Raw genomic sequence first — 14,508 nt, 5'->3', positions numbered from 1 at the left:
GCAATTAAATTCAAGGCAATTCACTCTGTCAGTGTTAACAAATTTATTTAGTGGCAGAATAATCTTTCAAGGATCACGAGTTTCTACTGTGTCACGAATAATTGAACTCTTAAGGGACTAGTTTAGTGTTCTCTACTATGATTTGTAAAAGGAAATTTCAAATACCATCAAATTCTAAAATTTCATTGAGCAAAAAGACCTGCAGAGGAGAAATAAGAATTGAAATTATCTAAACATACTTAGCTCGCTACTCGGATGAAGATCTAGCTCACTGTAGCCACGAGAAAGCTGCTGCGGTAAAGGAATTCCTTCAGCAATTTGTGTGAAGAAAAAGAATACATTACGTTTGGGAATTACACATCAAAGATCATATGCCATTTGCAATCTAATTGAGCTTCTTACTTAGATAAGACATGCCATGGATTAAGTATACAATGTTATTTCTCTTTTCTGCAATATTACATATTCTGCATATTGGATCGTTGTTTTGGATAAAGCATACAATGTTATTGTACACCAAAGGTTTGTACACTAACCCAAAGAATTGAAACCAAGTGACAAGCATTAAAAAACATGAAGGGAAATTATACATTATAGGTATCTGCCAGCTTACATTAAGAACCAAACCAAAAGTTTAAATAAAGTTATGATGCAGGCATCACTGGTTTGTACTGGTGCTTCTAACCCTGTTAAATCGAGGAGGAACATATGGAAATCCTGCTTGGTATGGTCTATTACTTCTTCCGCTGAGGAATCCTTTGAACAACAACCTAAAATGCCATCATAGCAAATATATCAATCCACCAGATCTACTGCACATGAAGGAAACCAATCGTATTGTAGACAAGCACATCATATTTTCTACATGCTATAATTGTCTTCATCATTGAGGGTCCTACTGTAGACTTCATATAGGAATAGGCATTTTAATGGTGCATGTAGTGAATTGGGATCAACTTGATATCAGATATTGAAACTTTATGAAATATGACATCCAATCAGATTAAATTATTATAAAATAAAATAACTTTTTACTTAAAATATCCAATAAAAGTAGATCATGATCATGGTATATGCCGTGCTCAAGTGACACCACTCTCGATCCACAGAACAGCTAATCATAGCACAGAACAACTAATCATAGCACAGAAAAAAGAAAAGATAGCTATTTAAAGTGAAGCTTGAATTTGAAAGATACCTTGCCAGAGTTTTCTTTGTTTCCAACAATAGTTTGACAAGCCAGCCTCCAAGATTCAGGTTTCTGTTTAAAATGCTCCAAAGCTTAGAATTAGAAGATCCAGAAAATTCAAAACTTACCATCATATCACCTCAAAGAGTAAGATGACCTTTCTAAGAAATTGGAATTAAAATAAAAAAAAGGGGCTATAAATCATCAGTAATTCACTGTTCCATTGGATAAGATGGAAGTGCATTCAATTCAATGACCATAATATCAAATCACTTTCTCAAAATATGAAATTTCTTCACTGGCTTAGAATAGGAGATTTCCAATCAGTTAAAACTTAAATAGCTTATTTCATTCTTTCTAATTATATTCAATTCAACTATAGATTTAACCAGTTAAAATTGAACCATGACTCGAACAAAAGGTTATTGTGTAATGAATTTGAGAGGGAGAGCAAACATGCCTTCTTGAGATATCTGAGTTCCGTATTGGTTCTTTCATTTAAAAGATCTTTTCCTTCAATAATCTGCAACAAAAGAATCAATATCACTTGCAATTAGAGATTAATGAGTATATAGTATATACCTTGTGAAAAACCTTTGACTATATTATGTCAAGTGAAAAAGTCAGAGAGAAAGTTAATATTCAATCGAATGATCAATAAACAGACAATTTACACACGATGTGATCTCTGAAATAATTGAATCTTGAAGCATCGGCTTAATAATGGAAACGTACGTAGGAAAATGTTATCATGACAACAACAAAATTATTTACCTCTACGATGCAAGTTCCACAGCTACCTCCTCCTCCGCAGTTCATCAGTTTCCCCTGCTCTTCATGAAGTTAAAATTTAACAGCTACATAAATATTATTTAAATGAGTACTTTATCATTTTTGCTGTATTGAATTTGAGTTAATTCATATAAAGTTTGAGTTCTAAATTTACGTTTCTTATTTTTTTAAACGATATTGTTAAAAACAATGGATAAGCAATTTATATATGAAGGATTTTTTTATTAAAAATAATAACAAAAATGCGTTGATAACATTAGATTATATATTTTTAATAAATTATTTTTCTATTTTTATAACAATAATTATTACAAAATTTAATTTAAATTTAATATTCTAAATTTAGTTAAATGCCATGTTGTCATTTAATAATGAGTTGAAAATCTTTCTACACCTTACTACTTATCAATCTATAAAAAACGGAGTAGATATCTTAAACGAGTATTAAAATAAAAGTAGATTTCTTAAAAATCAACACACAGTTTATACAAAATTTACTTCATTTCAAATAAAAAAAAATAAAAAATATTGAAAAAACTAAAGGCAGGATAACCATTAGTTACATAAATTAAGGGTTTGATAAAAGGTATTATCAGCATAAAAAAATTGCGCTGCAACTATTTAAAATTAGTTGTTTTAATACTTTTCATGTTACTTTTTAATCAGAAAATTTTACTTTAGTCGTAGTCTTTGTAAATATTTATTATAAGAATTATCTGTGTAACTAAAATTTTAATTAAAGAATAACAAAAAGACTAAAATATTACATCTAAATTGTCCTTTTGAAAAATACTTATTAGCAAACTTTAATATACTTTTGATTACTTAAAATTATGAACATCACATAATTTTTAAATTGATAAAAGAACTTTCTTGCTAAATACTAATTTTTCCTTGGCGATTATTAACACTACGTTTTTTTTTTGGTATACAACACATCTTGCATTCTTTAAAGATCGTTTTTTCACATGTATATATAATGGTGATTATTCAATCGGATTGTTATACCAATTTTATCTTTGTCTCTTTATTTTAAAATAATTTATTTTAGTACTTTTACAAATTATTTTAGTACTTTTACAAATAAATATACAATGGTGATTATTCAATCGGATTGTTATAGAACAAGACCTCTGATTAGTAAATTAAAGATAAAAAGATGAAAACAATAATAAATTATCTCTTTTATAACAAAATAAAAGAACATAAACTTAAATAAAAATAAGAAATAGTTTGAACCTTAAATAAAACATTTTTTTTTTTATAAAAACTTAATTAACAATAACCAAACTTATAACATAAAGTTAATTTAATATTTTTAAATATGGAAACCATAAGATAAATTATATAACTATAGTAAGAGTAATTAATTATACTAATAACTAAAAAGTAGTGCATAGCCATTGAAAATGTGGTGCAAAAGGAGTTAGTGGTTGTGGTGGACTGAAAATCATGTGGTATGAGGACATACATAGGTGGCGTAAAGCTCGATCTTGTTATCCGTCATGATATTCCTCAACAGCTTCTCTCCGCTTATCGCTTTTGCTTTTTCCACCGGATACTTCCCATCACTCCCCGCTTTCGGCTGCAACAAACCGTTTCCACATTTTTCATTTCAAATTCACTAACCCAAATTAACTCTATTCGCGTATGCTAAATTATCAAGAACAAAGTGAGAAGACAAATCGAATGTATGTAATTGAATTGAAATTAGGTAGAAATGGAATTAGTTGAACGTTACCCCGATGAACTCGAGCTCTATTTCCGGAGGAGATTCCGGCGAAGTGGCGGCCAGAGCGACGAAGTTGGCCCGCCTCCGGGGAAAATAGGCGGTGGAATTCCGGCTGTCAGCGGCGAGGGAAATGGTGGTGAATAAATTCATGGAAGCCATTCTGTTTTCTTTTATCGATGGTTCGCGAAAACTGTTTTTGTGATGTAAAAAGTGCAATGGGCAATGTGGTGGTGTTTGTGTGTGTGTGATTTCGTACTTTATGCTCCGTTTTGTATTTATATGTGACGCTCTAGAACTCGCTCCTTCCTAAATACCTAAGTGAATATATGTATGAATTCCAAGTTGAAGTTGATCACTCAATAGTGATACTTTTAAGAAGATTTCTTTTACAGCATTGTAACATTATTTACGTTATCTGTCTAAGTGTATTTTGTGATTGATGGAAAATTATTTCACAGTCAATAATAATTATAAATATTAATATGAACCAATAATAAAATAATAGGTAAATAATATTAAAATATTATCAAAATATTATTATTCATTTAATAATGTCACTGTTGTTTACTTATGAAGAAAATAGTTTACTTTTATTGTTTCACGAGATAAAAAAATATTATAAAATTTTATCAAGAATGTTTAATGGCTTGAATGAATATTGAATTTTGTTTCAAGTGTACTATTATTCACTTAAAATAATTTTTTGATGATGTATTCTAATAAGGTTCTCTTTGTGTTTGGATAATCTATTCAACGACCCATTAATCACCAAAATTGAATATATAAACAGATTGTTGATATAAAAAATGTCTACATGTTTTTATTAGATGCCTTACATTTAACACACTTAAAACTATTAATTTCTTCCGTTCTTCTTTTGTAATAGTATCATTCTCCAAAATAAATTTCATAATGATTGCAACAGTGATACAACATGCTTTTCCTATGATCAATAATAACATATAAAATTTTCTAAAAGTTTAATAATATAATGCAATAAAAATACCTTTCCTAAACAGTAACTTCATCTTTCATGTTTGAAAACTCACAAACTTGTTTTACATATGGTTTATATATAAATCTTTCTTTTATATTGTGATGAGTTGTTGACTCAGATCTTGACTCAAGTTCAACTCATTTATACAATTCAAAAATTGAAAAAAAAGTAAAACAATAACAATAACTTAATAGCAAAAATAACCAAAAAATATGTACTGCTTCGTTAACTCCACTTTATTTATTTGTGGAAAATCTTGATCCACAAATAACTTGGTACCAACATGCCAAGAGTTGGATATAGACACCGATCATGGTCTTGAGAAAGTTAATTACTTAGTTAAATCATATGTAAGACAATATAGAAATACATAATTGTTTTTTACTAGAAGCAGACTTGATTTTGACTTGTGTCAAGATTATCACAAAAATTTCCAGATTTTTCTATTCTATCCCAATGATCCATAAACTTTGTTGCGTAGAAATTCTATAAAGTGCAACCAATTACAGAACCACTACATTGTATTAACATAACTAAACACACATTAAATGATGTAATTCAAACAAATTTATGGAAAATAACAACATAAAAAAACAAATTTCACAAGATATCAGTATAAAAGTCACCATCCTTAGCTTTTAAAATTGAATGCTTTCATAGGAATATTGGGAAATAGTTGTTCTTTAACGACAATAGCACCAATAAACAATAACTTACAAACATTATCACATACCTCATATTGTATCTTATTTTTTAGAATTTTAAAATTATTTATGACATAAGTCTCATTTTTTACTAATCTACCTTCTCACACAACTAGATTTTTTTTGTTAACCATAGACACTATAAAGTCACCTTACAACACATACAATCATGTGAAAAAATTTCAATAAAGTATACATAACTAAAGTGACAAAAACTTTGATCTACAATAAGTAAGATTAGAGAAAATTGACTGATTTGACGGGTCAGATCGGCAACCTCACAACTTGTGGGTTAGGTTGTAAGTTGGCATGCCATCCCAAACCAAAATTGGCGAACCAATATCAGATCGGGCTTAAACGATCTTGGTTGACTCGTGTTGCTATCCCTAACAGTAAAAAGATTGGAAAAATATATCTACCTTATCATCCATAAAAATCATTTATTTATGCTTGTTTTCATCCCATTCTTAACATACCACTAGTCATTGATTTTACCTTCAAATTTAAGTGTTTTCCTTCGATCTCTTTTATATTGTTAAACTTCTTAACCTTTGTAAATAACTATATACACAATTGAAAAAAATAAAGCCAGCAAATATTGCCTAAAAAAGATAATTGAAAAGTACATGACAACTAAACAATAAGTATATATATACCAGAAGGAAAAAAAAAGAAATAAGGAAAATCATAATATCAAAACCGACAATATATTAAAAAGAAAAAAAACAAGGAAAAAGAAAGACAATACTTCATGAAAGATGAAGGAAGAAAATAGAAACAAAGTTAAGAAAACCCTAAAAATTATAAGAAAATAAACACATTAAATAAATCCTTTAGAAAATAAAAAGAACTTACTTTCCTTTCTATATGATACTCTCGTCAAACCAAGAGGAAGCCAACCAATCATGGAAATAACAATAAAACCCATATATATATATATATATATATATAATTATTTTATATGAGAAATTTTGGAATTTTCTTCCTAGAACACTATTTTCTGATATAGTTGATTTTACAATTATTTAATACTATTTTAACTTTAAAAATATGAGTTTTAACTTAAAAAATGAGTTTCAAAAAATTATTTCCTATTGTAGACAAGAGTGTGAAAGTGTATGAAAGTCCTACTTAAAAGTTGTGAACTTCAGTTACCACTTCGACCATTATTCCATCTTCCAAACTGAACCCAATGCTCTCTCGTTCTCTGAAATCCCCTTATTCCCTCTTCTCCCTCCGTTCATTACCCTGTACTCCAAACCCAATCTCAACCCCAAACCCTATTCCTAACCTAAACCCTTCCTTCCGACCCTCCCCACACCGTCTCTTCTCTTCTTCATGGCTATCCGAACCGGGAAATCCAATCATCCAATGGCCCTCACTACCCAAACCAAACCCTCCTCCAAATTCCAACCCCAACCCTAACCCCGCACCCGACCCTACCTCTCCAAACCTAAACGCCTTCTCCCTCATTTCCAACCTCTTCACGGACCCTTCCGTCTCGCCCGGTCCGGTCCTCCACGCCCAACTCGACCGCTCCGCCATCGAACCGGACCCGGCTTCCCTGCTCGCCGTCTTCGACCGCTTTGGCTCGTCCCCCAAGCTCCTACACTCGCTCTTCCTCTGGGCCCAGACGCGACCCGGCTTCAGGCCCGACCCGAACCTCTTTGACGCCGTCGTCAATGCACTCGCAAAGGCAAGGGAATTTGACGTCGCATGGAAACTCGTTCTCGATCACGTCGGTGGAGATGGGGAAGAAGAAAACGAAAGCTTGGTTTCCGTTAAGACCTTTGCCATCATGATTCGACGCTATGCTCGTGCAGGTAACGGATTATGTTCTGCGATTTAGCGTTTCGGATTGTTCAATTTCAGTTTCGGTTTCGCCAATGTGTTTGAGAGTTTTCAGAACTCAAATTGAGTGCATTGTGTGTGTTTGGGGTTGGATTTGCGAAGTAGGGTTTATTGAAGTTGGTTTTCATGAGTTGAGAAATGGGTTTATAAACTTCTTAATTTTTAATTTAGAAAGTGAATTTGCTGTAAAAGAAAAAATTGTTTAAAAGGGATCGGAATATTTGTAATTTGTTTAAAATTGTTGAATTTTAAGTTGGTATACTACTACAGCCAATCTGTTTACGAATTTTCATAACTCAAATTATGTGTGTAGTGTTTTTCAAAAGTATTCTGTTTCTTTCTCTAACGATGGATGCTTTTTCTTTCTGAAAAAAAAAATCAGGTATGTCCAAACTTGCAATCAGAACTTATGAATTCGCTAAAGATAACAAGTCCATTGTGGATTCTGGCTCAGAAATGAGTTTGTTTGTGATATTGATGGATTCACTTTGTAAAGAAGGGTCGGTTAGGGAAGCTTCAGAGTATTTCCTTTGGAAAAAGGAGTTGGACTTAAGTTGGGTTCCTTCTATTCGGGTTTATAACATAATGTTGAATGGATGGTTTCGATCGAGGAAACTTAAGCAGGGCGAGAGACTTTGGGCAGAGATGAAGAAGGAGAACGTGAGACCAAGTGTTGTGACATATGGTACCCTTGTGGAAGGATATTGCCGGATGCGACGTGTAGAAAAAGCACTCGAAACGGTTGGTGATATGACCAGAGAAGGAATTGCACCAAATGCAATTGTATACAACCCAATAATTGATGCACTAGCAGAAGCTGGAAGATTCAAAGAGGCTTTGGGTATGTTGGAACGATTTCATGTTTTGGAAATTGGCCCTACTGATTCAACATATAATTCTCTCATAAAAGGGTTTTGTAAGGCTGCAGATCTTGTTGGTGCTAGTAAGATTCTTAAAATGATGATAAGCAGGGGCTTCGTCCCAAGTCCCACTACCTATAACTACTTTTTTAGGTACTTTTCAAGATGTGGAAAAGTTGAGGAGGGGATGAACCTGTATGCAAAGTTGATTGAGTCTGGTTATACCCCAGACCGGTTAACTTACCATCTTTTGGTGAAGATGTTATGTGAAGAGGGGAAGTTAGACATGGCAGTTCAAGTTAGCAAGGAAATGAGGCATAATGGATATGATATGGACTTGGCTACCAGTACCATGTTAATTCATTTGCTCTGCAAAATGCAGAGGTTGGAAGAGGCTTTTGCTGAATTTGAGGACATGATAAGGAGGGGTATAGTTCCTCAGTATCTCACTTTCCAGAGAATGAAAGCTGAGTTAAAGAGACAAGGTATGACTGAAATGGCTCAAAAGCTTTGCAAATTAATGTCTTCTGTTCCCTATTCTGGGAACTTGCCAAATACTTATGGTGGAGACAGAGAAGATGCTCTTACACGGAGAAAATCTATAATTCGGAAAGCTAAAGCATTTTCTGATATGCTGAAGGACTGTAAGGATCCCAGTGAACTTCGTCAGTATAGAAATTCATCAGAAAATGCTGTCTCAAGCGCAAAATCTATGATAGTGGAGATTGAGGGAAAATGAAATTCAGTAGAAACTTCTATGATTAGTGCTTATCACTCAGCAGGGATCAATTATGGAAAGTTTGAAACACATGGGATTCAGTTTGCATTTATTCATGTTCAAAAAGTTCTGGTGTGCTTCGCTATGCAATTTGCAGGCATGACAACGAGGTTAATACGGGGATCAGTGAACTGATTTACTGCTGTCATGACTACATTAACAGGTGCAATCTGAGTTAGTTATACAGAAAATAACTTCTTGGGAGCCACATTGAGGGTAATTTATCAATGAAGATGGCATCAACTGAATGCTAGCATATCATAAATTATTGTTTCTTGGAAGAACTTGACTTATCCCAATTACACACTATTTAAGAAGGATAATTGATGGCTTTGAGAATTCGCAATTGTGGTTATTTTATTCTGTGCAGGAAAGTCTCATAAATTGTTGAGTCAGACAATTGCTTTCCTCTGCCTCTCTCTGGGTCTGCTCAGAAGAAGGTCATCGGACTTCAAAAGCTTCAATCCAGAAGAGATTGTGATGATAGATATATTACATTCTTTAATGTATATTTGATTTATTTATCAAAAATATTTTATTTAGGATGAAGTTCGATGTATTATGTATGCTTTTACCCAATATTGTAGAGTCTATTATTGGAGGGTTTCTCCCTGGGCTTGGACATAGTTCAATAAACTGTACTAAAATTACAGTTAACCATACTATATTGTTCTAAAAATAACTAAACTTGTTTTAACTGAAAACTAATTAAACTAGTGTATCGTTCAGTTAAAAGAAATTGAACTTTCCAGGGTTTCAGTACTAACCACAGATTTTTCTTTTAATTGATAATTTCACCCCAAATTGAAAAATTTCAAAGCTAGGGTTCGAGAGGGTTGAGAGAAATGAAGAGAATTTCATTTTCAGATTTAGTGGATCAAACTGCCTACAAAGGATTGAAGCTGCAAAATGGGTTGATTGAGGGACGTGAATCCTCTAACCCCAACCCTACCCTTTTTCCAGTTTGCGGGTTCAATTGGAGGGCCTCGATGATCTTGACGACGATGAAGAAGAAGCACCACGTGGACCTTCTAAACTGCTTGATTACGATGATGAACAGTGGCAAATTAGGTTTGGTATTGGCCAAGATTGCACCCTCGATTACGAGGTATATATACCGCTCATACCTCTTTATTCTTTTCCCCCCAATAATATGTTATCATGAACTCACATTATGCAGTTATAATTTTAATTCAACCAATTTGATGATGAAAATTGCTTCTTTTTTTCCCTTTTGAAAAAAAAATCATTTAGACCTACGATGAAGGAAAGCTTTTTCCTTTTAATTTGGTCTTACTACCCCTCTTTTTTGTGTGAGGAAATTGTGTAGGAAAAAGATTTAAATATATTGAAGAGTCTGTTACTGTTACCATTTAGTCCCCCCATGGGTTCACTGTTGTTCCACCTTAACTAGTGGTCTCTAAATTTGAGGGTTTTTTTGGTTTAATGTGAAAAATTGTGTAGGAATATGAGTTTATTGAAGAATATACTATGAAGGTGATGGACTAAGATTGTATACTTAAATTTCATATATAATGAAACACATGGATCGAATCGGATGAGGTTGTTTCATTTTAGTCAAATGGTTTTGTGTTTGAACCCATGGTATGCCTGCCTGTAGAGTAGTCCTACTCGGTTCAAGCAACTGTAGAGGATACTTGCAGTATGCACCAAATTCCTTTTATTGTTGTTGTTATCATTTGTTTAAGCAAATATATAATTAAACTTGAGAAGGAAGGTCTCTCTGTTTTTTCTCTGTGATTCTTGTTGTCAGTTTTTGTTACCAGTTTTTCACTGTCAAAGTTTGGATTGGAAAAGAAAATTGAGTGAATCACACTTTATGTAGGAAGAGGAAGACCAATATGATGAACATGCTATTGGGAAAGATGATTCAGTTGATCGTGTGTACATGAAGGATGTAAAGGACGACGGAGTTGAGATTAGTTCTAGCAGTGTTTTCCTCACCTCGTTTAGAGATTTTGTGCGAGATCCACGTGCAAATCATTTGGCTGCGAGGATTAGGCTGAAGTAGGATGATGAAGCCGCTAAAAAGATTGATGCTCTACATGTCTCTGAGAAATCCACACCAGATGTAGGCAGTGGCAGAGATGCTACTAACCCCAGGTCAATTTTGAAGAGTAAGGATAATTCTTGGGAGTCCAGGCCTCAGAAACGGGTTCAGTTTGACCTCCGAGTCAGAGCTGCAAGGAAAGGGGAGATGCTGGGATGAAAGTTGAATTTTGTGGTATGAATGCTTTTCTCACTCTGTGGTATATTGGAATGGTTAACAGGATTTGTTGATACAATGTAGAATGAAAATTCATTGATTTGAGCATTATCGAGTTGTAATATTATTCGGTGATTTAAGCTGCATTTTGTTTCTACATTGGAGTAAAAATGAGTTCTGAAATTTGATAACTGGTATGCTCTTTTTGGAATGTTTAGAATTTATTTTTTATTAACTGAAGAAGCCATTTTCAGTGGTCGCGTTCTGTTTTCCATCTTAGTAATTATCTATCTAAACTTATTGATTTAAATTTCGGATGTTAACTAGGTATTGATAAGCCTGATCATTGATGTTGCTTTGGTTATCTAGTTATATGCAAATTAAACTGTTATGTATGTGCTAGTTGGGTGATGATAACAAGCAGATGCTATGAAGAGTAGAATGTGATATAAATGGTTAGACTTTGGGTCTGTAATGAACTAGATGATATGAACTATTAAATGCATGTGGATAATAGTTGTGTTGTGGTTAATAACTTGTAACCTTTGTTTAGATCAACATGTGTAGGTTGTTATGGTTGTGGCTGAACTACAATGTTAATGATGTATGATGTGTAGTAAAAATGGGTTCAAATGTTTGCTCGAAAGTTTGAGGATATATCTGCGCAGAGGATAATCTTCGGTTGTTTTAAATCTTGAATTTGCATCTATGTGGTGTTAATTAATTGAATAATGGTTGATAGGCATAAAAAGAGTATATTCTACGTGAACCTTATTGTTTGAACTAAATGAGTCATGTTTCTTTGTCTTAATTGGGATGTTCCAACGTAGAGAGTATATGTGTCATAGGAAAATTGAATTGTTTGTTATGTTGCATAGGAAAATTGCAGACAAAGTTGCAAACCATGGGTATTTTGTGGTGGTTCCTGACTTCTTCCATGGAGAACCCTACAATAGTGAGAATGCAAGAAAAACAAATGTTCTTTCTGTTCTTCATAAGTCAATGTTAGGTTCTTATATTGGAATATTTAGATGTTTGGACTCTGTAACCTAAAGGGTGGCCACCATTTTATGTGGTGTCTGATTTGCAAATCAAATATCATGTCTGTTTGAGTTCAGATAAATAAAAATTGACTTTTCTGTAAACTGTAAATCATTTTGCCTGATTCATACAATCAATTCCAATCCTTCAATTTCTTTTACTTTTCATCAACTTTTTGTTTTTTTTTTCTCTCATAATAACCATCTTTGACAAAATTTATAGATTACTTGTAAAACTGTTTCAATTCAACAATTGTGTGGTGTGGAGTTGCTTTAGAAATAAAATTGCTTTTTGTGCTGCTTTTACAATGTAGTTGAAAATTGTATTTTGTTGTGTTTTGAAATATCAAATATCGTTGCATGGGAAATCGAGATTTGTGCGGGTGACTTATGTAATGCATTTTTACTTGATTGCTAGGTGTTGTTTAGGGTTAGAATTGACTGAAGAAAATTTTTCGAGCATATGATTGTGTTGGATTATTTTTCCATTATAATTAGGCTTAATATCTTTTTTTATCCCCAGTTTTGTTGAATGTTCTCAATTAGGTCTCTCCTTTTAAAAGTGTGTCAAATTGGTTCTCACTTACTAAATTTTGCGTCAACGTCGTCCATCCCGTTAAATGCACACAAACAGCGTTAACTTTTTTTCTCTCTCTTCTACTCCTCTTTCCCAAACTCTTTCCCAAAGCAGACTTTTCTCTTTCTTTTGTCAGAAGCTTAAAACATTACTTGGATCCTGTGCAATGTGTCTTTTAATCATGATAAAAATTAAAACACGTTGCAACTTGTTACAGGCATGGGGCCTGACAGTGAGCAGTAAGACAATATAGAAATATGGAAAGGTTTTCCTCTTCCTATAAAGCAAAAAAAAGAAACACGAGCAGTAAGAAAACTCTACTCACAAAATATAACAAATTGAGTTTATGGATACAGAGAGAGTTTATGAAAGATTCAAAATACTTAAACTTGTATAATTGATTGCAGCTATTGAGCCTGTACACAAGAACAAAAACGCAAATTAATTAATAGAGTACTGAGTTTACCCTCATATTTCTCTCAAATTCTTCATAAACCATGAAAAATTATCATTTATTTAATTAATTAAAAGATACTCAACCAAATTGCCCGAAAACTGTGGAACCGAATTGGTATACACTTGAAACAAGTAAATTCAATTGCAAAATGAAAAAACAAAAGCTTTAAAAGATATAGTTAGTTCAATAGAGGCACCTGCAAAAGCCAAGAGTAAACACTATAAATTCATAGAGAGAGAAAATATAACACGCAAATTCTACAACCATAAGTCATATTGAATTAAAAAATGTGATAAAAAAAAGAGAGCTAAACACCAGGTATCATAATATGCAGAGAAGTCAAACTAATTATTCCTTACTGGTGGTGCACCCCCTGCAACATTAAGAAAAAAACCTAATTTTCTGATAGCATATACAAAAAGAGTAAAAGGGTATGGGCATAGAAATCAAACCTGATGGATTTTGGTTTATGGGCATAGACATCAAACCTAATTATACATGAATTTTGGTTATTGGGCATAAAAATCAAACCTGACAAATTAATTTTGCAGTGCATGCACATGTTGGAAATGTTGGAAATTCAATCGTGACAAAATTTAAATTTAGTTTTGCAAAATAAATTGGAAAAAAGGGTTGCAGGAGTAGTTCCTAATCCCATGATAGAGTGTCTTTTTTTCCTGAAAAGAAGCTTAAGGTTGGAAGAGTCAGAGACATGTCTTTGCTTCTGAAAAAGCTACAAATACCTTTGGCTTTGACAGATTTAAGAAAAAGTTTGATTTTTCTGAGATTGTGATAGAAGAAAGAAACCCTTAGGTTTAGGCTTGGCCTAATCTGTGTTCCACCACCCCTCTATAATCGGCGATGTCGTTGACGTCGTGGCTCTTGCATACCCTAGCACTACCATTCAACCATTTTTCTCCCAATCAATTTCTTGTTCCCATTTTTTTCTCTCTGATTTGTGTGTATTGTGTTAATTGATGGCAACGATGTTGAGAATAAAAGATATTGATGGATGAATTAATTGCTGAAAATGGAGGTGGAGAATGAATGGAAAAGAATAGAAGAGTCTTTGGGATTGGATAATCAACCGAATGTGATATAATGGAGGTGGAAAAATGGAGATTGTGCATTTTGCTTTGGATTGGAATTGGAAGTATTTTTGGATTGAAATTGGAAATATCACTGCATAAAAGGACGAAAAGATAGCACTGACAGAAAGGTCTGCTGCGTTGCAGAGAAACAGAAGAGAGAGAATAAAAAGTTAATGCCGTTATGAGTATTTAACAGAAGGGACTTGATTAAGG

General features: G+C 33.1%; 2 protein-coding genes and 1 pseudogene across 3 annotated transcripts; 2 read left to right on the top strand and 1 right to left on the bottom strand.

Annotated features, from left to right (window-relative positions):
- Positions 1 to 414: 414 nt before the first annotated feature.
- On the bottom strand, positions 415 to 3,993 carry LOC124827892 (2Fe-2S ferredoxin-like superfamily protein). Its single transcript, XM_047301059.2, has 6 exons — positions 3,723 to 3,993; positions 3,453 to 3,566; positions 1,964 to 2,017; positions 1,650 to 1,712; positions 1,199 to 1,261; positions 415 to 770 (listed from the first exon to the last, which is right to left on the bottom strand). Exons 1-6 carry the CDS (start codon positions 3,870 to 3,872, stop codon positions 735 to 737), a joined length of 480 nt encoding a protein of 159 aa, XP_047157015.1. The 5' UTR covers positions 3,873 to 3,993; the 3' UTR covers positions 415 to 734.
- A 2,585-nt stretch (positions 3,994 to 6,578) lies between these two features.
- LOC124827901 (Pentatricopeptide repeat (PPR) superfamily protein) lies at positions 6,579 to 9,560 on the top strand. Its single transcript, XM_047301077.2, has 2 exons — positions 6,579 to 7,237; positions 7,648 to 9,560. Exons 1-2 carry the CDS (start codon positions 6,607 to 6,609, stop codon positions 8,862 to 8,864), a joined length of 1,848 nt encoding a protein of 615 aa, XP_047157033.1. The 5' UTR covers positions 6,579 to 6,606; the 3' UTR covers positions 8,865 to 9,560.
- Positions 9,561 to 9,861: 301 nt separating this feature from the next.
- LOC124827908 (uncharacterized) lies at positions 9,862 to 11,304 on the top strand (annotated as a pseudogene). The gene is made up of 2 exons (XR_015781229.1): positions 9,862 to 10,011; positions 10,750 to 11,304. The product of XR_015781229.1 is annotated as an uncharacterized LOC124827908 (transcript).
- The last annotated feature ends 3,204 nt before the right edge of the window (positions 11,305 to 14,508 follow it).

The sequence above is a fragment of the Vigna umbellata genome, chromosome 1 (assembly GCF_029865625.1).
Source record: "Vigna umbellata cultivar VRB3 chromosome 1, Vumbellata_1.0, whole genome shotgun sequence".
Classification (NCBI taxonomy): domain Eukaryota; kingdom Viridiplantae; phylum Streptophyta; class Magnoliopsida; order Fabales; family Fabaceae; genus Vigna; species Vigna umbellata.
Note: the sequence above shows the minus strand (reverse complement) of the source record. Positions and strands in the feature narration are given on the sequence as shown.